This window comes from Malassezia japonica, chromosome 1 (genome assembly GCF_029542785.1).
Source record: "Malassezia japonica chromosome 1, complete sequence".
Classification (NCBI taxonomy): Eukaryota; Fungi; Basidiomycota; class Malasseziomycetes; order Malasseziales; family Malasseziaceae; genus Malassezia; species Malassezia japonica.
Window position 1 is genome coordinate 866,739 of NC_083370.1, and position 21,843 is coordinate 888,581.

General features: G+C 60.8%; 10 protein-coding genes across 10 annotated transcripts; 5 read left to right on the top strand and 5 right to left on the bottom strand.

Moving 5' to 3' along the window:
- Positions 1–56: 56 nt before the first annotated feature.
- Positions 57–2,228, top strand: MJAP1_000501 (uncharacterized protein; the record flags this gene model as incomplete). The annotated part of the gene is made up of 1 exon (XM_060264470.1): positions 57–2,228. The coding sequence occupies one exon, from the start codon at positions 57–59 to the stop codon at positions 2,226–2,228; it is 2,172 nt and encodes a 723-aa protein (XP_060120453.1).
- Positions 2,229–3,618: 1,390 nt separating this feature from the next.
- CLB4 (B-type cyclin) lies at positions 3,619–5,199 on the top strand (the record flags this gene model as incomplete). The annotated part of the gene is made up of 2 exons (XM_060264471.1): positions 3,619–3,684; positions 3,727–5,199. 2 exons carry the CDS (start codon positions 3,619–3,621, stop codon positions 5,197–5,199), a joined length of 1,539 nt encoding a protein of 512 aa, XP_060120454.1.
- A 161-nt stretch (positions 5,200–5,360) lies between these two features.
- On the bottom strand, positions 5,361–6,249 carry scn1 (Cut9-interacting protein scn1; the record flags this gene model as incomplete). The annotated part of the gene is made up of 4 exons (XM_060264472.1): positions 5,361–5,577; positions 5,610–5,697; positions 5,720–6,148; positions 6,171–6,249. 4 exons carry the CDS (start codon positions 6,247–6,249, stop codon positions 5,361–5,363), a joined length of 813 nt encoding a protein of 270 aa, XP_060120455.1.
- Positions 6,250–6,555: 306 nt separating this feature from the next.
- VPS1 (dynamin GTPase) lies at positions 6,556–8,730 on the top strand (the record flags this gene model as incomplete). The annotated part of the gene is made up of 4 exons (XM_060264473.1): positions 6,556–6,574; positions 6,633–6,646; positions 6,681–6,701; positions 6,727–8,730. The coding sequence occupies 4 exons, from the start codon at positions 6,556–6,558 to the stop codon at positions 8,728–8,730; spliced, it is 2,058 nt and encodes a 685-aa protein (XP_060120456.1).
- Positions 8,731–8,835: 105 nt separating this feature from the next.
- On the top strand, positions 8,836–9,941 carry MJAP1_000505 (uncharacterized protein; the record flags this gene model as incomplete). The annotated part of the gene is made up of 2 exons (XM_060264474.1): positions 8,836–9,039; positions 9,060–9,941. 2 exons carry the CDS (start codon positions 8,836–8,838, stop codon positions 9,939–9,941), a joined length of 1,086 nt encoding a protein of 361 aa, XP_060120457.1.
- A 42-nt stretch (positions 9,942–9,983) lies between these two features.
- Positions 9,984–12,839, bottom strand: SEY1 (Dynamin-like GTPase that mediates homotypic ER fusion; the record flags this gene model as incomplete). Its single annotated transcript, XM_060264475.1, has 1 exon — positions 9,984–12,839. One exon carries the CDS (start codon positions 12,837–12,839, stop codon positions 9,984–9,986), a length of 2,856 nt encoding a protein of 951 aa, XP_060120458.1.
- Positions 12,840–13,231: 392 nt separating this feature from the next.
- Positions 13,232–13,606, bottom strand: MJAP1_000507 (uncharacterized protein; the record flags this gene model as incomplete). Its single annotated transcript, XM_060264476.1, has 1 exon — positions 13,232–13,606. The coding sequence occupies one exon, from the start codon at positions 13,604–13,606 to the stop codon at positions 13,232–13,234; it is 375 nt and encodes a 124-aa protein (XP_060120459.1).
- Positions 13,607–14,950: 1,344 nt separating this feature from the next.
- Positions 14,951–18,457, top strand: MJAP1_000508 (uncharacterized protein; the record flags this gene model as incomplete). The annotated part of the gene is made up of 1 exon (XM_060264477.1): positions 14,951–18,457. One exon carries the CDS (start codon positions 14,951–14,953, stop codon positions 18,455–18,457), a length of 3,507 nt encoding a protein of 1,168 aa, XP_060120460.1.
- Positions 18,458–18,469: 12 nt separating this feature from the next.
- OTU1 (ubiquitin-specific protease otu1) lies at positions 18,470–19,139 on the bottom strand (the record flags this gene model as incomplete). The annotated part of the gene is made up of 6 exons (XM_060264478.1): positions 18,470–18,505; positions 18,528–18,765; positions 18,788–18,976; positions 18,999–19,053; positions 19,077–19,093; positions 19,135–19,139. 6 exons carry the CDS (start codon positions 19,137–19,139, stop codon positions 18,470–18,472), a joined length of 540 nt encoding a protein of 179 aa, XP_060120461.1.
- Positions 19,140–20,574: 1,435 nt separating this feature from the next.
- ISC1 (sphingomyelin phosphodiesterase) lies at positions 20,575–21,743 on the bottom strand (the record flags this gene model as incomplete). Its single annotated transcript, XM_060264479.1, has 3 exons — positions 20,575–21,357; positions 21,380–21,566; positions 21,589–21,743. The coding sequence occupies 3 exons, from the start codon at positions 21,741–21,743 to the stop codon at positions 20,575–20,577; spliced, it is 1,125 nt and encodes a 374-aa protein (XP_060120462.1).
- Between the last annotated feature and the right edge of the window lie 100 nt (positions 21,744–21,843).

Genomic DNA, 21,843 nt, shown 5'->3' on the forward strand with positions numbered 1-21,843 from the left:
AGAAATGGCCAAATTTCGCCAACTCGCGCCTCCACTGCCACGTGCTTCCCCAGACCATGCCCAAGTTCCGGCGGAGCGCGAAGCGGACGCCGACCGGGAGCGACGCGGCGTACCAGTCGCTGCGTCGGCTGCTCCTCTCGCCGTCTGCGAATGCGAACCAACTCGAAGCGATGGACCGCAATGCGCTGTACGGCTCGATCGGACTCTACTTGTCGGCGATGGCGCTGCCGAACGTCACCGAATTCGCCCAGGTCCTGGTGACCTCGCCGTCGCTCTGGACGCCACCTGCCCGGAAAGATGCTGCGCAGGTACTTGTGACGCGCGCTACATCCCTAGTGCAGGCGCTGCTCTTTGCCGTCGACGAGCGCATCTCACTCATCACCGACAACGTCGGCCGCCATGCACCGCAGTCGGCGCCGGGCGAAATGAGCGCATGGGTGCGCGCGGTGCTCGACGGCATCCACCAGGCACTCGAGGCGCATGGCTCTCGCTCTGCGACGCTTCTGCCAAAGCTCACGCTCCTCACAGGCCTATTGCGCGGCATCGAGAGTGCCCGCACCCAGCGCAAGAAGCAGAACGACAAGCAGCGCGCGCGCGCGCCCCCTTTCCACCTGCGCCGCCTCTCTGGTACACTGCAGTCAGAGTGGGCTGCGTCGTGTGCGCAGCTGCTCCAGGCCGTGAGCGAAGAAAAGACGTCGCGCGCCGTGCACGGCGCGCGGCTTGCGGCGCTCGCGATGGCCGCGCAGTGTGTCGATATCCTCCCCGAGGCGCAGATGCAACTTGTGGACGACAGTCTGTGGATCCAGTCTGCGTTCCCTGCGCTGCTCGACGTGTTTGGCTGTGCATCCAACACACACTCCCTGGATGGCCTGTTTGCCGACCTGGGCGAAAAAGACGGCCAGGTCGTCGTCGGCGAGCACGCGCGGTGCGTTGCGTGGACTTCAGCCGTGCAGGACCATCCCCTGTATAGCCTCGCAGGGCCCATTTCGCGGCTGCTGGCGAGCGCGCTGCAGCGCCAGAGCCTTGCGTTGAACCCTGCGCAGGTCGAGCAGATGCTTGGCGAGAGCGATATGCAGATCCTAGTCACGCTGCAGACCATCAGTGCCAAGCTCGACCACGCATGGTGCTCGAGCAAGCTCGCTGGTGTGGAAAAAGACGGCATCGATCCCCTGAGCCACCCCCGCACGACGGCCGTCTGGCAGGTGTTCAAGACCTTCTTGTTCGCCGTGACGATGGTGCTGGATGCGGTGACGAACGCGGTTGTGGAGCGGTGCCCCTCGCCGAGCGAGACCTATGCGCCAGCGCGCAACGCCCCCAAGCTGAACGGCTGGGAGGCGATGGCGACGAGCAACACGCCTGCGCCCTACCTGCGTATCATGACCGATGTGGTGCACGTCTACCTTCCCCTCTACTTCATTACGTCGTCGTTCGGCCTGGACGGCTTTGAGTCCTACCGCAAGGTCTTTTACTCGGCGCTGGACGTGCTGAGCCGTGACCCCGAGGCGTGCACGCAGCTCACGGCGGCGCTGGCTGCGTCCGTACTAGGCAGCGACGCGCCTGGCGCCCAGTCGGCGCAGGCCGCGACCTTTGGCCAGCGCATCCACACGACCTACTTTTTGCTGGTCGCCGAGCAGCTGGTGAGCGAGGTGCCGAACGCCATGATCGACCACCTGATCCTGCCCATGTGCCGCCCCTACCTGCAAGACACGAGCTTCCAGGACGCGTTCGAGTCGGCGCACTCGGTCATCCTGGCGCTGTACACTGCTCAAAGCCCTTGCACGTTGGAGCTCGCTCCCTTTTATGTACACTTGCTGCTGCGCAGCTACCCCACGCACCTCAGCGAGACGCAGCTGACCACGGCGCTGGACACGGTCGTCGCCTCGCTGTCAGACCGCAGCGACTCGCTGGCGTGGTGGTGCGTGGAGCAGGTCGACCAGGACATCAGCCACGCGCGTCTCGGCGACGCGCAAAACGACCGTGTCCGTGTGCTGACGCATGCGCTTGCGTCGCTCATTTCCCACGTGAATCTGGTCCTTTTGCGCTCGCTGCTGACCAAGGTCAGTGCGCAAATCCTGTTGCTCCCCCAAGGGAGCCAAGCGCGGAGCGAGCTGGTCGAGGCGACCTTTGAGGCGCTTGGCGACATGAATGCGTCCACGCGTGAAGAGGCGATGCGCTGGTGGCTCGACAAGAGCCCCACCTTTACGCTCGGCATGCCTGCCGATGCGTAAGCAGGCACACTACCATACTGGACGCTCACAGCGCGTTTCCTTGTGGCTGGGTAAGTAGGAGCATACATACATCAATCCGCAGCGGTTGCAACAGAATCGCTCGCCACACGACATGCAGCGCAGGTCGCCCCAGTAGCCACATACGCCACAGAGCGGACGTGCGGGGTATCTTCCGGCTGGGAGCACAAAGTCCGGCATGGACTGCAGCTGCCCCAAACTTGCGGCTTCTTCGAGTAAGGCGTTGGCGCCGCGCCGCGTGGCGAGCAAGCGACGAACGCTTGCACTGGTTCGATTCACCTGTCGATCTTGTGCAACGGGTGGGGCATTGGCATCTGACGCCGACTGCAGCAAGACATGTGAGATTGCCTGTTCAGTAGCGACCCCCGGTTCCTGTACTGCGGTCCGTTCCCTGGGGAAGCATGTTGCGCCCAATTCTAGGAGCCGCCGGTGACGTCGTTGCTGCGTGAGGATCGCACTTCGCTCTCGGCGCGCAGCTGATTCCGCTTCGGATACGGCGCGCGTCGGTTGCGTCCGCGCGCGTGCCCGAAGCGGCATAGCTCGACTTTGTGCCGCGGTCCTGCGCGCCATGGTGCCAAGCGTCAGCGCAGTGTCCTCCACTGGGGCGCGTGGAGGTGCAGCGAGGCGCAGAATTTCCACGTGATATATGGGCCAAGCGGACGCGCAGGAAATATCGTTTGCAGGTACGCGCGCAGCACATTCTCCGTGAACCGCCTGGAATTAGCCGCATCTCGTGCATTTGCATGCAGCTTCGGATGTGACACGATGGGTTGCTCATCCGATGTAGCGCATTCAGTGTGCGGACAGGGTCGTCTGGTGCTGGCCATGCGCACAGAGTGCATGGGCCAAGAACCAGATGGATGGACCTATTCGCGACGCCGTGCAGGCACTGTGCCCAGGCATTGGCGAAACCCTGACGAGCTAGATTTCGTGCGGGCCTGCAACAGGCGCGTCAGGTGCTGGGATTAAAGATTGTGATGCATCACTAGCAGCCGATTTAGTGTCGCAAATACGCAACAGTAGACGGAGGGTCAACTTAGCCAGCACGTCCAATCGACCGCGGAGCGCACCAAAAGCGGATTCCAGCCTAGCCCCGCCGTGCTTTGGATTGCGCCTCCGGTCAAGTGCTCCCTCACTCTACCCTTTGTCCCTCGTCGCTGTTGTTGCGTGCCAACAGCTCCCTCCTGGTCCCTCTTGAGCGTGCGTGGCTTGCACACGCACCTGCTCATCGTCTCTTTCGTTTCGTGGTGCTGCTCCTGCACCCCATTTGCGCGATTGACCGCTCTCTGCACCGGTAATGGACCCTACTTCTCGTGCTCGCCCAGCCCGCCTCGGCGCGGCGCAGCCTTCGCTCGTTGCCAATACCAAGCAAATGGTACAGCCACGCGCTCCGCGTGCGGCCCTTGCAGACGTGAGCAACCGCGAACGCACTCATCAGGTACGATACATACCCATGGCTGACCGCTAGTATATCACCCAGCAGGGCAAGACAAAAGAAACACAGCGTCCGTCGCAGCCGCCACCCACGACGACCACGCTGCCGATGCGCCGCGCTACGGCGCTCGGCAGCGCGCTGTCTGCCGAGGACGTCGCTGCGCGCCCGCAAGTGCGCCCTCCCCCGGCCTCTCACAGCGTTCCTGAAGCATCCGCACGCGCTCCTATTGCGCTCCCCGTGGCATCTGAGCCTGCCGGAGTGCAGGACGTGTCGATGACCACCGACTCGGGTCTCTCTTCGCACGCCGCAGACCACCTCCGCGCACACCAAGTTGCCTCGCCGCCTTCGTCGCTTGGCGAGCGCGTCAGCGCATCGCATTCCTCCGACAGCCTCGGGACCGAAGACAGCGAGGCACTTGCTGTGTTGGAGCTCGACGTGGACCCCACCGGCCTCGTCACCCTCTCGCTCGAGCATGAGATGGAGGCGCAGCAACGTGTCGCCGAAGTCTGCGACGAGTACGAAAAGTCGGTCCTCGCGCCGCAAGCGCTTGCTGCGCAGGCCGAGCGCCGCGAACTCGTGCAGCTTGGGCAGATGGATGCTGCGATTGCGGCGCAGGACGACGAGATGATGCGTCTCGGATTGGACCCCGAAGAGGCCCGTGATGCTAGCATGGTGGCCGAGTACGCTTCCGATATCTTTGAATACATGGCTTGCTGCGAACGCGAGTCCATGGCCAACCCCAACTATATGGACTTCCAGGACGAGATCCAATGGCATATGCGCACCACCCTCATTGACTGGCTGCTCCAAGTGCACATGCGCTACCACATGCTGCCGGAAACACTCTGGATTGCGGTGAACCTGGTCGACCGTTTCCTGAGCGCACGCATTGTCAGCCTAGCCAAGCTGCAGCTCGTCGGCGTCACGGCGATGTTCATTGCCGCCAAGTACGAGGAGATTCTCGCGCCGAGCGTCGAAGAGTTTGTGTTTATGACCGAGAATGGCTACTCGCGCGAGGAGATCCTCAAAGGCGAGCGCATTGTACTGTCGACGCTCGACTTTAACGTCTCGACCTATTGCTCGCCCTACTCGTGGGTGCGCCGCATCTCCAAGGCCGACGATTACGATATCCAGACGCGCACCCTGTGCAAGTTCCTCATGGAAGTCACTCTTTTGAACCACTGCTTCCTTCGTGCGCGGCCTAGCCTGATTGCTGCGATCGGCATGTACCTTGCCAAGCGTATGCTGGGTGGCGTGTGGGATGATGCATTCGTGTACTACTCGCGGTTCTCGGAAGAACAGCTTGTCCCGGGCGCCAACCTTTTGCTCGAGAAGCTGATCGAGCCGGGCTTTGAGGAGCAGTTCGTGTACAAGAAATACGCCAGCAAGAAATTTCTCAAGGCAAGCATCTACGCACGCAACTGGGCATTACGGAACCACCACGTTTTCGTTGCCACTACTCAAACCCCGCATTCCTATGCATCAGCAGAGCACGCGTATTCTGCCGAGGCACGTTGAAGTGCATCGCTCCTTACGGCACAAAACATCATCCCGATTCGATAATTTCATGACTTCACCCTATGGCCCCGATACCAGCTCATGGGCCTGGCACTAAGACGTTTTTCGCTACAGGGATACCGAACCCTGCTCATTTGCGAACCCTTGTTTCGTAGTGTTTGTTAGCAACATGCCGCTCTAAACCTGAAAAAGCTGCCCGCGAGCTGCGAGCCGTACGTCGCGGGGTCCTCGTCAAGGACCGAGGCGAGGTACATCACGACCTCGTGCGTGCGTGGCGCAAGCTGCGTACAGGTATTGTGGTCTGACTCGCTCAGCAGACGCAGGGGGTCGCATGCCAGGATCTGGGCCTCCAATTTCGGCTGCCGCTTGTTGATCGTACTGCATTAGGGATGGTGGGGGGATGGACGTACGTGGAAAACGAGACATAGACATTGGAGTGCTTGCGCTGCACCGCCATGATGCTCTCGGGACTTAGTGTGCAGCTATGCAGCACGAGATCTGCGTTAGGATACGCACGTACGAATTATCTTGAACGACGGCTCGGTGGCCATCTCTGCGAGAAAATCGGTCGTCTGGCCCGCCGCACGCACGCTATGCATGCTCACGCTGCGACGCAGCTTGCATGCGATATCGACCTGCGCGCGCAGGACTGTGCGCTGGTGCGCAATCGGGGTCTGGAGCCGTGTGAGTTTGTGTGGCGCATCCGCGCGGGGATCCGGTAGCCGAAAGCTGCGGTCGAGGCCGACCTCGCCGAGGAGCGCACCTGGAAACTCTTCGAGGTATGCCTCTACCTCGGCGAGTGCCTCGCGTAGTGGCCTCGGCGTGGGCAGGGCGTCATAGAGCGCGCACATCTCGGCGTCGCCTTCGCCAAAGAGCGCCGTGTAGTGCGCTCTCTTTTCCGGCGCGGGGTCCTCGAGAGAGAGAGTATGCGAATACCAAGGATGGAATCCTGCATCAGAATGTCTACGCACCAAAGCAAGGCACGACGTTGTACAGCCCTTCTCGTGCGAGCCGCGCGACCCACGGCTGGTCGATCGAGTCGGTGGCCATGACGCAGATGCGACACAGCTCGACACTTTTCAGCTCCCGGAGCCATTCATCCCAATCAGCCCCCGCCCGAAGCGCCTCGGTCGGATGGCAATGCGCTGCATAAGAGCGTCTACGTACCCTGTGTTAGTCGCTCTACGCACGTCCACGAGCAGCTTCGTCATGAGGGCACGAGCCTACCTCCATCATAGGATTTACATGTCCATCACGCATCAATCCCAGACAGTGCGTTGCCGGGGCCGTGGCGGGGGACGGTGGTTGCGTCCGCCCTGCACGACCGAGCTAGGAGAGGGACGCGTGTACAGCAGTATGGATCAGTCTCTTATCAGTGCGTATTCCCTCTTCATGAGGATAGATGCTAACATGGCGATTCCTTTGGTGTGCAGAGCTCGTGAACAAGGTACGTGGGCCCGTGAGAGTGTTGCTAACCCCAGCTGCAAGATGCGTTCAACAACGTACGTTACCCACATCTAACAACAGGTCGGCATCCAGAATCCGATTGATCTGCCCCAGATCACGGTGCTAGGAAGCCAATCGTCGGGTAAGAGTAGTGTGCTCGAGAACATTGTCGGCCGCGACTTTCTGCCCCGCGGTACGGGTATTGTGACGCGCCGTCCGCTTGTGCTCCAGCTAATTCACCGCATGCCCGAGTCGGGCGAGGTGCGCCCCCGTGGCGAAGCCGGCACGAACCCCGATGAGTGGGGCGAGTTCTTGCACCTCGGCGGTGAGAAGTTTTACGACTTTGACAAGATTCGCGACGAGATTGTGCGCGACACGGAGCTCAAGACCGGCAAGAACGCCGGTATTAGTGCGCTTCCGATCAACCTGCGTATCTACAGTCCCCACGTCCTGACGCTCACCCTGGTCGACCTGCCCGGTCTGACCAAGAACCCTGTGGGTGACCAGCCGAAAGACATTGAGCGCCAGATCCGCGACATGGTGCTCAAGTTCATCTCGAAGCCCAACGCGGTGATCCTGGCCGTGACTGCGGCGAACACCGACTTGGCGAACTCGGATGGTCTGAAGCTTGCTGCCGAGGTCGACCCCGATGGCACGCGCACGGTCGGTGTTTTGACCAAGGTCGACCTGATGGACGCCGGCACGGATGTGGTGGACATTCTTGCTGGCCGTGTCATTCCTCTGCGTCTGGGCTATGTTCCTGTGGTGAACCGTGGCCAGCGCGACATTGATAACCGCAAGCGCGTCGCGGACGCGCTCGAGGCCGAGCGCAACTTCTTCGAGAGCCACCCCAGCTACCAGAGCAAGGCATCGTACTGCGGCACGCCCTTCCTTGCGCGTAAGCTGAACACGCTGCTGATGCACCACATCCGCAGCACCCTGCCCGACATTAAGGCCAAGATCCAGACGCAGCTGTCCAAGTTCCAGATGGAGCTGCAGGCGCTGGGCGGCACGAATGGCGAGCAGAACAGTGCCGGTGCGGTGCTGTCGATCATCACCGACTTTTGCAACGAGTTCCGCACTGTGATCGACGGTAACAGCAACGACCTGACGGTGAGCGAGCTGGCAGGCGGTGCGCGCATCAGCTTTGTGTTCCACGAGCTCTTTAGCAACGGTGTCAAGGCTATTGATCCGTTTGACTCGGTGAAGGATGCTGACATCCGTACCATTCTCTACAACTCGTCCGGCTCGTCCCCCGCGCTGTTTGTCGGAACGACGGCCTTTGAGGTGATTGTCAAGCAGCAGATCAAGCGCCTGGAGGACCCCAGCATCAAGTGCTGCTCGCTGGTCTACGACGAGCTGGTGCGTATCCTGTCGCAGCTGCTCGCCAAAAACGCTGCTTTCCGCCGATTCCCTGCGCTGCGCGAGCGTTTCAATTTGGTGGTGATCCAGTTCTTTAAGCGGTGCATGTCGCCCACCAACAAGCTCGTGTCGGACATCATTGCGGCCGAGTCGTGCTACCTGAACACAGGCCACCCCGACTTCCTCTCGGGGCACAAGGCGCTGGCGATTGTGAGCGAGCGCCTGAACGCCACGCAGCCGAGCTCCACCCCCTCGACCGAGTACCGCAGCGGCCGCCCGATTCCCCCGGGCATGGCGAACAACAACAAGGATTTGGACGTGGACCTGAAAGAATCGGGCGGCTTTTTCGGCAGCTTCTTCCCCAACAAGAACAAGGCCGCGGCGAAAAAGGGCGCGATGGAGGCGCCGCCTCCGAGTCTCAAGGCCTCGGGCACGCTCACGGACCGCGAGGCGATGGAGACGGACGTGATCAAGCTGCTGATTACCTCCTACTTCAACATTACTAAGCGGACGGTCATTGACATGATCCCCAAGGCGATCATGCTCAACCTCGTGAACCACGCCAAGGAGGCGATGCAGCGCGAGCTGCTCCAGGAGCTCTACCAGCCCGAAGTCCTCAAGGACCTCATGAAGGAGTCTGACCACGTTGTCGCGCGCCGCCGCGAGTGCGTCAAGATGATCGCTGCGCTGGAGACCGCTTCGGAGATTGTCGCGACCGTGTAGTGTCGTAGAGCCACGTGACATTCGAAGTCGATCGAAGCGGGCCTAGCGCGAGACGCTCTCCTGCCCCTAGACGTGTACCTTTGCTGAGTAGGGTCTGCATTCTCCATGTCGCGCGCGAACGGTGTTATGAACAGTGTTCCTGATGCTCAGGCACCCAGCAAGGCCGCCGAAATCGGCTGGACCTTTGTGCCGCAGTACTACACGTGCATGAACCAGGATCCTTCGCGCCTGCACTGCTTCTACACGAAGAAGAGCACGCTGGTGCACGCCGACGAGAAAGAAGAGGCGCAGCCGTGCTTTGGACAGCAGGTACGTACTTATGCTAACAGCAGGAGATCCACCAGCGCCTGCAGGCTCTCGAGTTTGACAACACCAAGGTGTATGTCTCCACAGTCGACAGCCAGGCCTCGGCGGACGGCGGCATCATTATCCAGGTGATCGGCGAGATGTCGAACAAGGGCGGAAACTGGCGCAAGTTTTCGCAGACCTTCTTCCTCGCGCAGCAGCCCAACGGCTACTACGTGCTGAACGACATCTTCCGCTACCTCTCGGATGAGACCGAGACGGCGGCTGACATTGCGGCCGAAGAGCCCGTTGCTGCGCCCGAAGCGGCCAAGGAGGCGGCTAAGGAGACCCAGCCGGAGCCTGTTCCGGTGCAGCAGCCTGCCGCGCCGGTCGCCAACGAGGCGCCAGTCGCTGTGCCGGCGCAGGAGGCTGTGAAGGAGGCGCCGAAGGAGGCCGCGCAGCCCGCTGCGCCCGTGCGCAAGACCTGGGCGAACCTCGCGGCGACGGGCGCGACCAAGTGGGGCACCGCGCCCCCGGCGGCCGCGCCGGCATCGGTGCCGTCGCCGGCCGCTGCTCCGGCCGCCGCCAAGCCTCGTGCCCAGCCTGCTGCGGCTGCTCCTGCCGCGCCGGGCACGCAGGTCTTTGTGAAGAATGTGGTGGCCGAGCACGCGACGAACGATGCGCTGAAGCACGCGCTGGAGGCGCAGTTCGGCGCGACAAAAGAGTGCCAGGTGGACCCTACCAAGGGCCACGCCTTTGTCGAGTTCACCTCGGCGGACGCCGCACGGCGTGCTGTGGCTGCCGGCTCGCTCCAGGTGGGCAGCGCGGCGGTGCAGATTGAAAAGCGCCGCGGAAACGAGCGTGGCAGCGGCGGCGGCCGTGGCCGTGGCGGCGCCCGCGGTGGCCGCGGTGGCAGCTCCGCCTAAGGGTCGTAGACATTCGTCTTGTACAAATACGGAGTCTCAACACTATTGCGCTACAGCGGTGGGCTCCCTGCGCCGCTCCTGCAGCTCGTGCTGCTCGCTGCGCAGGGGGGGAACCTGCGCGGCGGCAGGCGGCACAAGATAGGCACGCAGCTGATCCTCGACCATCGTCTGCACCTCGCGCGTGAGCGACGTGGCGACCGTGAGCAGCGGCCCACTGAGGTTGAGGCGCCACACGGCATATGCTCCGGCCAGGAGCATGCACAGCAGCGTAAAGTACACAGGGCTCCGTAGCACCGCCATCATTTCGTTCCAGCCCAGGACGATCAGCACACCGTACATCCACAGAGGAACCTGCGACATGCTCGACACCGTGCTGCGCTTCGCCTCGACGTAGAAGGCGTCGGCATCCTTGCGGAAACGCGCGCCGATATCGGTACTCTGCAGCTCGCTCAGCACCTGAAGCGACTGCTCGACTTCCAGCGGCTCCTCCTCTCCGGCACGTACGGCGGCAAGGTAGGCGGGGTCCTGCTCGCTCGCCTTGATTTTGTCGAGGAGCGCCGCGTCCGTCGGCGCGATGCGCGCATAGAGGGGAATGAGACGCAGCGTCGCGTCGCGCGCTTGGACAAACACGCCGTCAATGTCGTCGGTCGGCTTCCAGACGCGCGGCACGCCGTCCTGGTCGTAGCGGAAACGCTCCTCAAAGTTGGCGCGCAGGCGCAGCGAAAGCACTGCCTCGGCCGTCTGCTCGTGCACCTTGGTCATGAGCTGCTGCCAGCCGACGCGCTGCAGCGCGTGCACGCCCGCCGCGTCTTCTTCCGGCGTGCAGTTGAAGGTCGTCGCACGCTGCAAGTAGATCGCCGTCGCGTCGTCCATCACGCGGTTGTACGCACCGAGCACCTCGTCCCACATCTTGGGCGTGGGGCGGCTCAGCGCAAGCTCAACCGGCTCGGCAAGGCCTTTGCGCACCTCGCGCTGGACCTGCGTCACCATCTTTTTGCACTCGTCGGCACGCAGCGTGACCGAGGCGGCTTGGATCTCGGTCTCGAGCTGCGCGCGCTCCTCCGCGACGCTCCAGTCGGTATCGGGGAGGAGCATCGCATGCGTCGTCTCGTCAAACTGGCGCAGCGCAGACTCGTGCTGCTCACGCACCACCTGGCCAAAGTTGTACTGCGACGTGTTGCGGATCACATCGACAACCGCCGAACGGAATCCTTGCGTAAGCTGCGAGTGCAAGTTCTTAAGCTGCGCAAGCACGCTGGGGAGCAGCGCGGTGTTGAGCTTGGAGAGGAGCTCGGCGCGCTTCTTGGAATAGACACCTTGGTGGTAGCGGCTCGCATCCTTGTCAAAGGCCGCAAGCGCCGCGCCACGGTGCGTCGCCATCTCGGAGCCTAGCGTGGGGTGGACCTTGCCTGCATCCAAAATCTTGCGCAGGGCCAGCACGGCGGTGAGGAAGTGGCTCGATGCCGCCTCGGCAATCTCGTCGCAGCGGAACTGCGCCAAGAGCTCCTGCTGGGTGGGCAAGTCGAGGTCCTTGTTCTGCACCACCTGGTCCCACACGCCTTCGAGGTAGTGGGGCAGACCGTCAATGGGGATGCGCTTGTGGTATTGCGTCTGGAAGACGTAGTTGGGGTCTTCGCGGTCGACGAAACGCGTGCGCAGCGCATCCACGGCCATGTCAAACTCGCGCGCGAGCAGCATCTTGTGGGGCAGCGTCGTAAACATCACGTCGAAAAAGTCACTCAGCTTCGCCTCGGCAAGGTTCGCAGGCTTGCTCAGACTCGCCCAAATCCGGTCCAGATCAGCGAGCACCGTCGCCTGGAGGTTTTCGAGGGGCGTCGCACCGATAAAGTCACGGATCACAAAGAGAAGGAGCGTCTTGTCGTGCGACGCACCGGCACGCGCACGGCCGGCCTGGAACAGAGACAGATTCACGTCCAGCACCGTCTTGAGCAGGCCCATGTTGGCACCCTGGTACAGGCCCACTTGATTCTCCCACATATTCACAATGAGACACTCGGCCGTGGTCAGCGCAAAGAGCGCCGACTTGCGCTCAAAGTCTTGGTCCTCGCCGCGCTCACGGCCATCGGTGCCTTCGACATCCATCACAAGCACGTTACGGTCCATGCCACGGCACAGCCAAATACCTTTGGTTGTCTGCTGACGAGCGCGCTCGTCCATCACGTCAAAGTTTGTGCCGAAGAGCTTGTTGAGAAGCGTCGACTTGCCGGTCGACTGCGAGCCAAGCACGGCACAGATGTCATAGCCAAAACCGACATCGGCCATACCCCAGTCCGACAGCTGCTTCTGGAAGGCTTGTGCATGGAAATGCTGCTCTTCGTCAATCAGCTGCAGACGGTTGGGACGACGGGTCTCCGACACGGACGTCGCCTCGGAGGCGGCAGGTACAGCAGGCGCCGCGGCAGCCGCCGGCACAGGCGCCGCCTTCGTAGCAGTCGTCGCGCTCGCGGGAGTGACAATATCACTCGGAGCAGATCCAAGGCCACTCGCAGGCGTCGTAGGCACCGCCTCGGCACCGCTCGGCAGGGGAATAGGGACAGACGCAGGCGCCTGCTCGACCACTGGCGGCACGGGCAGCGTCTCTGGCGCCCCCGAGGCAAGTACAGGGTCCTGCATAGCCGGCGTGACAGCAGCAGGCTCCTTGGCAGTCGGAGCACCAAGCAGGGGGTCCTCTGCACTCACAACGCCAGCACCCGAAAGGCTCGCTGTCTCCGTAGAGGGAACCTTCTCCGCCACAGGCTCGGCGCTGCCGACCGGCAGCGGTGCAATATCGTCCGCAGGACCTTCGCCTAGCTTTGCAATTGGCGATTCGATCACTTCATCAGACAATCCAGGCGCATTGGAAAGCGCAGCACGCGCCATTTCTACGTCGCGCTCCATGCTGGAATCGGCGTACCAACACGAAGCTGGGGCTGGGCACAGACCCGGTGTTGTCAGCAGCCACGTGGCTTTTGGGGGGTGGGGGATACCCACACGCGGCCCGACCGTTCCAGTGGGCCGAGCCAAACACCAACCGAGACGCGTCTCTTAACACACAAGCTCTTAAATCAGAAGACCGAAAGTTTTATCTTTGTACAAAATCAAGTCGGGACACATTCGTGCTATCAACAGTAGATCCTGAGTGTGCTACAGTCCAGCCATAGCCTAAACAGCCCGTCACATAAAATCATGAGAGGACCACCAACGTGGTCGAGTGAAACAGGAAAGTCCCGGCTGGGAAACCGTGTCGTTAAAACCCAATATTTTTCACATTTTGAAACGACTGGGCACATTTAGTGCTTCCAGTAAAGGATATCGTCGATGATACCGAGGTCAAGAGCACCGAGCTTCTTGAAGGCCGACTTGGAGAGGTCGAACCACTCACCGTAGGTGCAGGTGTCACAGTGGTCGACAACCTTGACAGTCACCTTGTTGCCCTTGTGCGAGAGGGTAACCTCGTCACCGCACTTGAAAGGCGAGTCCTTGCGGACAGCAGCGACGAGGTCATCGTCGTTGGGGGCAGAGCCGCCGCAAGCGGGCTCAGCCATCATGTAGCCCGAGTAGTAAGTCACACGGCCGTTGTTGCCAGAGCGCTTGAGCTCGGTGGGGGCAGCGAGGGCAACGCTAAGGAGCGCGAAGAGAGAGGTAGCGAAGAAGGTAGCACGCATTGTGGATAGGTTAAGGATGTGGTAGCGGGGCGTTGCCGACTGCTTGAAGTGGGTGACTTGAGAAGTGGGGGTTGGTAAGGGAAAAGGGATCTACAATGCCTTAATATATATGTTATGCCCTCTTGGCGGAGCGGGGCAGGGCACCCTTTCAAATTCCTGGGACCGTCCCTAATTAGCGCGTGAGTACCCTTGTTTTTCGTGTGGATCGAGCATCGATGCACGCCCTGGCGCGGGTGATCTGCGGTTGTAGACAGCCGAGTAACAATCGAGGGGATTGTACCTAGATACCCCAATCCTATTTGCCACGCTTTTTTTATTTTGAGCGAATCGACGCTTGGACCTCGTATTGCGGCACAGCGGCCTAGACCTGTCGCGCGGGGCGAGTGCTGCCACTTTTTGGCTAAGATTGACTAAAAACGAGGGGTGAGACCAATGAGCGCCCCCTTTTCCAATTTTAAAGTCACAAGGCTGAATGGGCGATCCGAAATTGACACGTCGCAGCTGTTTACTGTACTGATTACGCGTCCCGACGCGAGTCTGGCACGACTGTGGTAAAAATAGTGTATTTGGTGCCAAACACGTGGGTTTTGGGGAACCTCCACTGCACAGCCGAACCGGACCTCGGCCGGCTTTATGCACTTCCCGGGCCCTCTTCACATCGATCGGCATCGTCGGTTTCAACAAAGATATGTGCACGTGAAACAGCATGGTGCCACGTGTTTGTGCCGCGTGACACTTCTGGATATATGCAGGATAAGGGAACTATGAAATCGCGCCCAATTGTTGGGACGCGGCACTAGTCTGATTTGTTAACATCGATAGACTAATCCTCGTAGGCCTCGATATGAGTTGCCGACTGCGCCTGCAATCGCACTTTAATTCACATCAGGGCCGCGGGGCTATCGGCCGAATCCTATTGCGTCGCCAGCCATCGACCGTTGGGGCAGCAGCTCATATCCATTTCTGCACTGCAATCGCCCGCAGCTAGGCGCAAAGAACCGCGAACGCCATCTTATTTTTAACATCGGACCTCCTGGTCGATGTTCTAAAGACATGACGGTTACTACGAGACTGGGCGCGAACGACCCAGTTTCTGCACACGCCAAGAGCTACGGCGATTACGCTCAACTACTCACGGACAGAAACACTCCTACGCCACCCAGCCTGACTTCGGAGAGCTCGCCAGAGTCGTATCACGACCAGGAGGACTCTGTTCCTGAGCCAAATTACGCTTCTTCTCCTCTACACTTGCGCCATCCGAGCGCGGCGCCCTCCGAAGACGACTTTTTGAACGACTGGCGGGCACTGAGCTCCTCGGCCGCCTTTTCGTCGTCTCTCGCAGAAATGTCGCAAAGCAAAATGCCTCAGTCGGGTACCTTTCCTCTAGTGGTGGATGAATCGGAGCAAAAGTTTATGCCCGGCGCCTTGACGGACAATGGCGAATCGAAGCAGTCCATGCACGCTGCGCCGCACCCGATGGATGCCGAGCTGCCCGCACACACCTGGTTTCACGATACCATGCCTATGTCTATGGATGCACGGAACAAGGGCATGTACGGCGTGCTGCCAGGACCAGGCTCCTCGACGACAACCATGCCTGGCATGTTTTCGCTGCGTGACATGCAGACAAACCGGGATGAGGCCATGTTTCACTCGATGATCGAGGAGAACCACTGCGCGCCGCCTGCTGCTTTCGAGGCGATGTCGATGTCGAACAATTCGTCGAATTCCATGATGCATCCCGCTTCTCAGGGGACAATCTCGCAAGAGTCCAACAGCATCGCGCCGGGCATGCTGGATGACTCGTCCCACCTTCATCGTGCGGGCCCCAGCGCAGTTGCAGCGGGAATGGCCGGTGCTGTTTCGGTTGCTGATCCCGACCTTGGTACGTCGGCGATGCACGTCATCCGTCCGAACCGCAACCAGCTGCCCCAAGACATGGAGATCCACGTGCACGGTGTGCCGGCCACTGGCGCCAAGTCGCGCGTCGAGACGCAGATCCGTATGCGCATTGAGCTTGTGGTGCGTGGCGCAAAAGTCGAAGATGGCAACCCAACTTGGGAGCGCATCGGCTCCTTTGGCCACATCAAGGTGCCGCCGCTGAGTGGCACAAAGCGCAAGTCGAAGAAGCACCAGAAAGTCAACGTGCCTTCTGAGTCCCTGCTGCTGCTAGAGGCCGACGTCGTGAATGCGACCCCCCCTCATGCGCGCGTGTATGTCTGCAACAGCTGCCGCGAGCGTGAGCGCAAACGTGCCCACCGCAAAAAGTCGAAGAAGCTCTCGGCGAGCGTCCACCCCACGGAGGAAGAGATGCGTGCGCTGGACATCAACCCCGAGCTGCCGAATGCGTCGGAGCTCGCTGCCGAGCGCATGGAGGAAGAGGAGCGCAAGCATGCTGTGCTCTTCAACTGTGGCGACTACATCGACTTCCACGACGGCGAGGCCGTCCTCTCGACGCGTATCACCTGCTACTGCCGTCACCACCGGGAGAAGCTTGGTTTCCGCATCGTCTTTACGCTGCGCGACAGCCACGGCGAGTTTGTGGCGACCGGCGCAACTCCACCGATCATGATTATGGACGATCACAAGTCGGTTACGCAGTCCGCTGCCGCGCAACGCCCTGCGCGTCCCACGGAAGCGTACGGCCCGCCGCAGGTCGACTATGGCTCGGAGGACTCGACGCAGATGAACACGACGTCGCCGAAGGGTGTTTACATGACACCAGCCGGTCTTGCGAACCGTGCGCGCGAGCGTCCCAAGCCCTACGATGAACGTCGTCGCTTGCGTGGCGGAAAGGACCACAGCGCGAACGGTGCGCCGATGGACCCGAGCAGCATGTCGTTCCTCTTGGACTCGTCGCGCAACTTTTTGTGGAACTCGATGCCAGGAGAAAACGGGCGCGGCACTTCGCCTGCGACGTCGACCTCATCGAACGTCATGCCCGACGCCCTCAATGCCCAGCTCGGCTCAGTGTCGCCTGCATCAGTCGCTGACTCGGCGAATATGCTTGCGACACCGCTGTCGATCGACATGCTTCCGCCGAACCACATGTCCGGCATGGCGATGGACCCACTCTTTTCCTCGCCGCCGCAAGAGCGGAACGAAACGCTTCCCGCGCTCGAGACCCCAGCTCCGGCCTCGGATGCGTCTGTGCCGCACATCACCAAGATGATTCCTGCCGAGGGACCGACGACGGGCGGTATCGAGATTACTGTACTGGGCGAAAACTTTACCGAAGGCCTTCAATGTGTCTTCGGCGACACGCCGAGTACGTGTACGCGTGTTTGGGCGAGCACGACGCTCGTGTGCCTGCTTCCCCCCCGTTTCCGCCCCGGGCCCGTGATCGTCAGTCTGCAGCATGGCGCACCCACATTGGGCTCGCCGGTTCCGAACCAGCCGCTGCAGCTCTTTACATACATCGACGCTACAGATCGTGCGCTGATGGAGCTTGCGCTGCAGGTTGTCGGCCTACAGATGACGGGCCAGATGGCGTCGGCACGCGACGTGGCGATGCGCATCGTCCACTCGTCGCAGGGCGACAGCTCTGGCTCGTTTGACTCCAAGGCGCCCCAGGCCCAGGACGAGGGCGAGATGCTCAACGTGTCCGAGCTGCTTGCATACGGCCTGCGTCTGTGCGCACAGCGCAACGCGCCGCGGTCGAGCATCCAAGACTCGATCCTCGGTTTCTTGAGCTTGATGGACGTGGAGCTGGATTCCGCCGACCTGCCCAAGGACTGTGTTCCCTGCCACGATGCGATCCATGCGTGCAACGCGCAAGGACACACGCTGCTTCACCTTGCTGTGCTCTTGAACTACAACCGCCTTACGTCCGATCTGCTGAAGCGCGGCTGCCCGATCAATGCACAGGACGTGAACGGATTTACGCCGCTGCATTTTGCTAGCTTGCACGGCTCGCTCGCAATCACGCGCCTGCTGCTTGACCACGGTGCCACGCCCTATGTGACCAATTACCAAGGCTTGCGGGCTATCGACGTTGCGCGCCGCTCGGACATGATCGACACCGAGCAAATCCTGGCCGAATACATGGCCGAGTCCAACGACGAGCCGGGTTACTCGGATGCGAGCGAGTCGGAGTCGGAGGACGAGGAGGAGGAAGAGGAGCGGACGCCGACGTCTGTGACTCGGGCCATGTTTGAACAGGATGACGAAGTCTCGGATGCTGAGTCGGATGCGTCTGAAGATGCTGGCATTTCCTTTGCAGAGCTCGCCGCACTTCAGCGGGCTGCTCAGACGTCTGAGGACGAGGAGGCGACGCCTAGCTCGTCGCCGCGGAATAGCTGGCACTTTGGCCTGCTTCGACGCATGAGCCCCAAGGCGATCCGCGATCGCCACGACTCTTGGCTCGGCTATGATACACCGAAAAGCGAGAACAAACCGGCGATGCTCACCGAGAGCGCGGCATTCGATAAGTCGTCGAATGCGCCAACGACCCCGCCGCAAATCCAGTCGCCGCCGCCCACGTACGACGAGGCGACGCTCGACGACGAGTCGGGCACATCGCGACACGTCCTCGGTGAAAAGCTCGTCACGTCGCAGGAGGGCGCGCGCTTGCGCGAGCGTAAGCGTACAGACGAAGCTCGGACGCTCAAGCTGCATGGGAGCGCCTCGGGTTCGCGTCTGCGGCAGCGCACTCGCCGCACCGCCAAGGAGGCTACGGACGAGGCGAACCCGTACGTTAGGCAGCGCCTGGGTGTGTACGATGATCATATGCTGCTGTGGTTCTGGATCCCAGCGATGATCGCAGTCTTCCTTTTGACCGTTGTGCTGAACAACGGCTCATTCTTGTCTCATGACACACCGACGGTACGCGTCGCGTCTGTATCCACATAGTCAAGCTAATGTCTACTGGGAAAGGGTTTCTTCTGTCTGACTAAAGTCCTGCGTCAGCGAGGCAACATACAGAGTGACCAGTCTGCTGGGCGTGCATCGCGATGCCCTTCTCGCCTTCGAGACGCTGGCCGCAGGTGCGGCATGTGATGGAAAAGGTCGCCGTGTCCGTATAGTAGTGCTGCGATTGCAGCTGCGTGACAAGGTGCTGGCACGCGTCTGTGAGCCCCGGCTGCGACACGGCGAAAGCAGTGGTGCCACGCTCGGGCGGCGCGTCAGGCGTTGGAAGCCCGACCAACACGTCATAGTGGCTGGGTTAGCCTAACCACGTACATTCCAGCGTAGGCAAGCAGCCATGCCGTCGAATATCCTTGCTGTTCGCCGAACTTGTGGCACACGCCGCTCTTGGCGTCCCAGCACCAGATTTCAACCTGGAAGTGAGCGGCAAATAGCGCCAGCTCCACCGCGCCGCCCCATGTTGTGGGCTTCACGAGTTTGGCCAAGTAGGACTCGCGCGACTCGCTGCGTTAGTCGTCGAACGTACCCTAAAATCGCACTCGAATACGTATCCGGGTCCTTGCGCAAGAGTTCGACGGCGACTGGGTCAGTGACGCTAACGTACGCTGCCGCAATGCACGGCTGCTTTCTAGGTCGGTCGAATGTTGTCGGGCAAATTGTACCGCATGAAACAGGCAGCTATTGTCATCCGGGATTGTATGCAAAGCCAAGCACTGGCTGTGGGGGCCTAGCGGCACGTGCGTCCGCACCGGTGGCGAGTTCGACGAATTTGATGTTGCCGGTGCGCACGCGCTCTTTTGTTCGACAACCACCGAGTCCCCCGCGCGCAAGCTCAGTGGAGGTGACGTCAATGCTGCATTACCTTGTACAGAGTCAATGGGAAGCGGTCGGGGCGGAAATCCGCTTTTGACTAGGTTAGTCAGAAGACATACGTTGTTGTTGGCTGCTAGGCACGTCTGTACAGGCAGTGATGAAATCCTGTAGATCGCGCAAAGTGGTTGGAGGCGTATTCTGCAGCGGAAATGTGTGCGTTCCTGATGCGTGGCGCAGGCGCAACATCGTCCAATTGTGGAGAAAGCCAACGCGCGTATGCACACGACACAGCGGCCTTGGGCCGGCCAGCGTGTACATCATCATTGGCTGGCATTAATTGCGCATATTCCAACCAATCCAATCTTGGTATTGGTTCTCCGAAATCCCAAAATCCTACGCTTGGCATCAGCCCATTTGCAGAACCGACAATTTTGCGCGAATTATGCACCAATCAAGTGTGCGCTTTGGCGCAGCATACCCAAATGATTGGCGGCAATAATCTCGCATCTAACAATTCGAGGGCAAATGCACCCGCGCCACCCGGGCAGGCAAGAAAGGCGGAAAAGTATTAAAGAAACGAGGCGGCTTGCAACTCACAACAACACAATCCTCTTTCAAATGGTGTGTACTTGCCTCCCATCGCAGAAGCTAACCCTTCAGAGCTCTACCGAGATGTCCATGTGCAACTGTGCCCCGAAGTGTGAGTGCGCTCCCAAGTGCACCTGTGCCGAGAAGTGCTCTTGCGCCCCCAAGTGCGAGTGTGCCCCGAAGTGCACCTGCGCCGAGAAGTGCTCGTGCGGTACAACCTGCGCGTGCAACCCCTGCAAGTGCGCTGACAAGTGCAAGTGCGCCAAGTGCGAGTGCAACCCCTGCAAGTGCGCTGAGAAGTGCAAGTGTGAGAAGTGCGAGTGCAACCCCTGCAAGTGCGGTGAAAAGTGCTCGTGCGGTACCACTTGTGCGTGCAACCCCTGCAAATGCGCTGAGAAGTGCAAGTGCGTTAAGTGCGAGTGCAACCCTTGCAAGTGCGGCGACAAGTGCAAGTGCGAAAAGTGCGAGTGCAACCCCTGCAAGTGCGGTGACAAGTGCGCCTGTGGCGACAAGTGCGCGTGCGGCGACAAGTGCGCGTGCGGCGACAAGTGCGCGTGCGACGCCAAGCCCGCCGGCTCGTGCTGCCAGTAAACGCTTGCAATTAGTTTTCTTATCATATACCAAACCACTAGCCTATACCTCTCCTACAGCGCTTTGACGTGTCTCCATTCGATCAATCACCGAGCGGAGTGCCCCTAGCGTCAGATAGACAACATACGCTTATGCCATTCACCCCACACAATACCGTCGTACAGTGCCGTAGTTCCTGCCCAGGTGGTGGGAATCAAAAGCAGCGCCGTGATCAGCGACGGCGCTACACTCCGTCCGTGCACGAGCCATGCACTGGAGCACACATTGGCAGCGACCAGTGCCACGGCGATGCCAAGCAGCCCCACGAACCAACGCAGGCTCACGCGCTGCGACGCGTACGCATGCACGAGCGCATCGCGGAGCACCGGGAGGGCGCGGCCCAGCACGTCGGCGGCCGCGTCTTTGGTGGGCGCTGCTTCGGACCCTTTGGTAGCAAACATCGCCTCGACGCCAAAGTGGTCCGAGTACGAGACGCCATAGGCGAGGATCGGCTCGGTGAACACGACCTGGTGCTCCGTGCACTGCAGCTGATTCTTCTCTTGCGTCGGTCCACGAAAGAGGATATAGTCGAGGCGCTTGCCGTTGTGGCGCAGCGCGCGCTCGTCGAGTGTCTTGTGGGCCGTCCATGTATTCCGCGGGCTGTCGCAGGTGATCCCTGCATCTGGCGATTCGGGGTCGCGCTGCGTCACCGCTGCGAACGAGTCCTGCAGGCCAGCCAGGCCGTAGAGAAGCGACATGCACAGCGACTCGGGCAGCGAGTTCAAGTCGCCAACACAGAATACGTGGCGCCCACGCTCGGCGCTGGCGCGACACAGCTCGGCGAGCTCAAAGGCCTCGCTCGTGCGAAAAGCCCTCTGCGTTTCCGGCCCCACCTGACCTCCGACGGCGGTAAACTGCGTGAGTATAGGGGCGTACATGTGTATTCCAAATATCCACGAGGCCCAGCTCCGGATGCGTGATTGTCGCACACCCACAGGCCTTCCCCGCTATCCAGTCGCCATGGTGCACAAAGATCGGTCGACCGGTCAACGTGTACATGTGCGTGATCGTGTCCACGATCGGGTGCTTGGACAGAATCGCGAGGCCGGATCCAAACGCGCCCCTGCGTGAGCCGCGCGACGTACGTCAGGAAAAAGGTGCCGTGTGCATAGTTGCTCGCACAGACTTTGCGCATGTACCGCCAGTCTTCGGACTCGACCCAGATCTCTTGCAGTGCAATCACGTCATAGTCTGTCTCTGCCAGGCGATCCGCCAGCGCCTTTAAGCGCTGTGTGCGCATCTTGGAGATGAACCGGAGGCCCCTGCGTCAGGCGCGGCACGCACCAGCAATTCAGCGTCAGGACGCGCATCGTCGTAGCCAACACCATCGGGCGATCGGG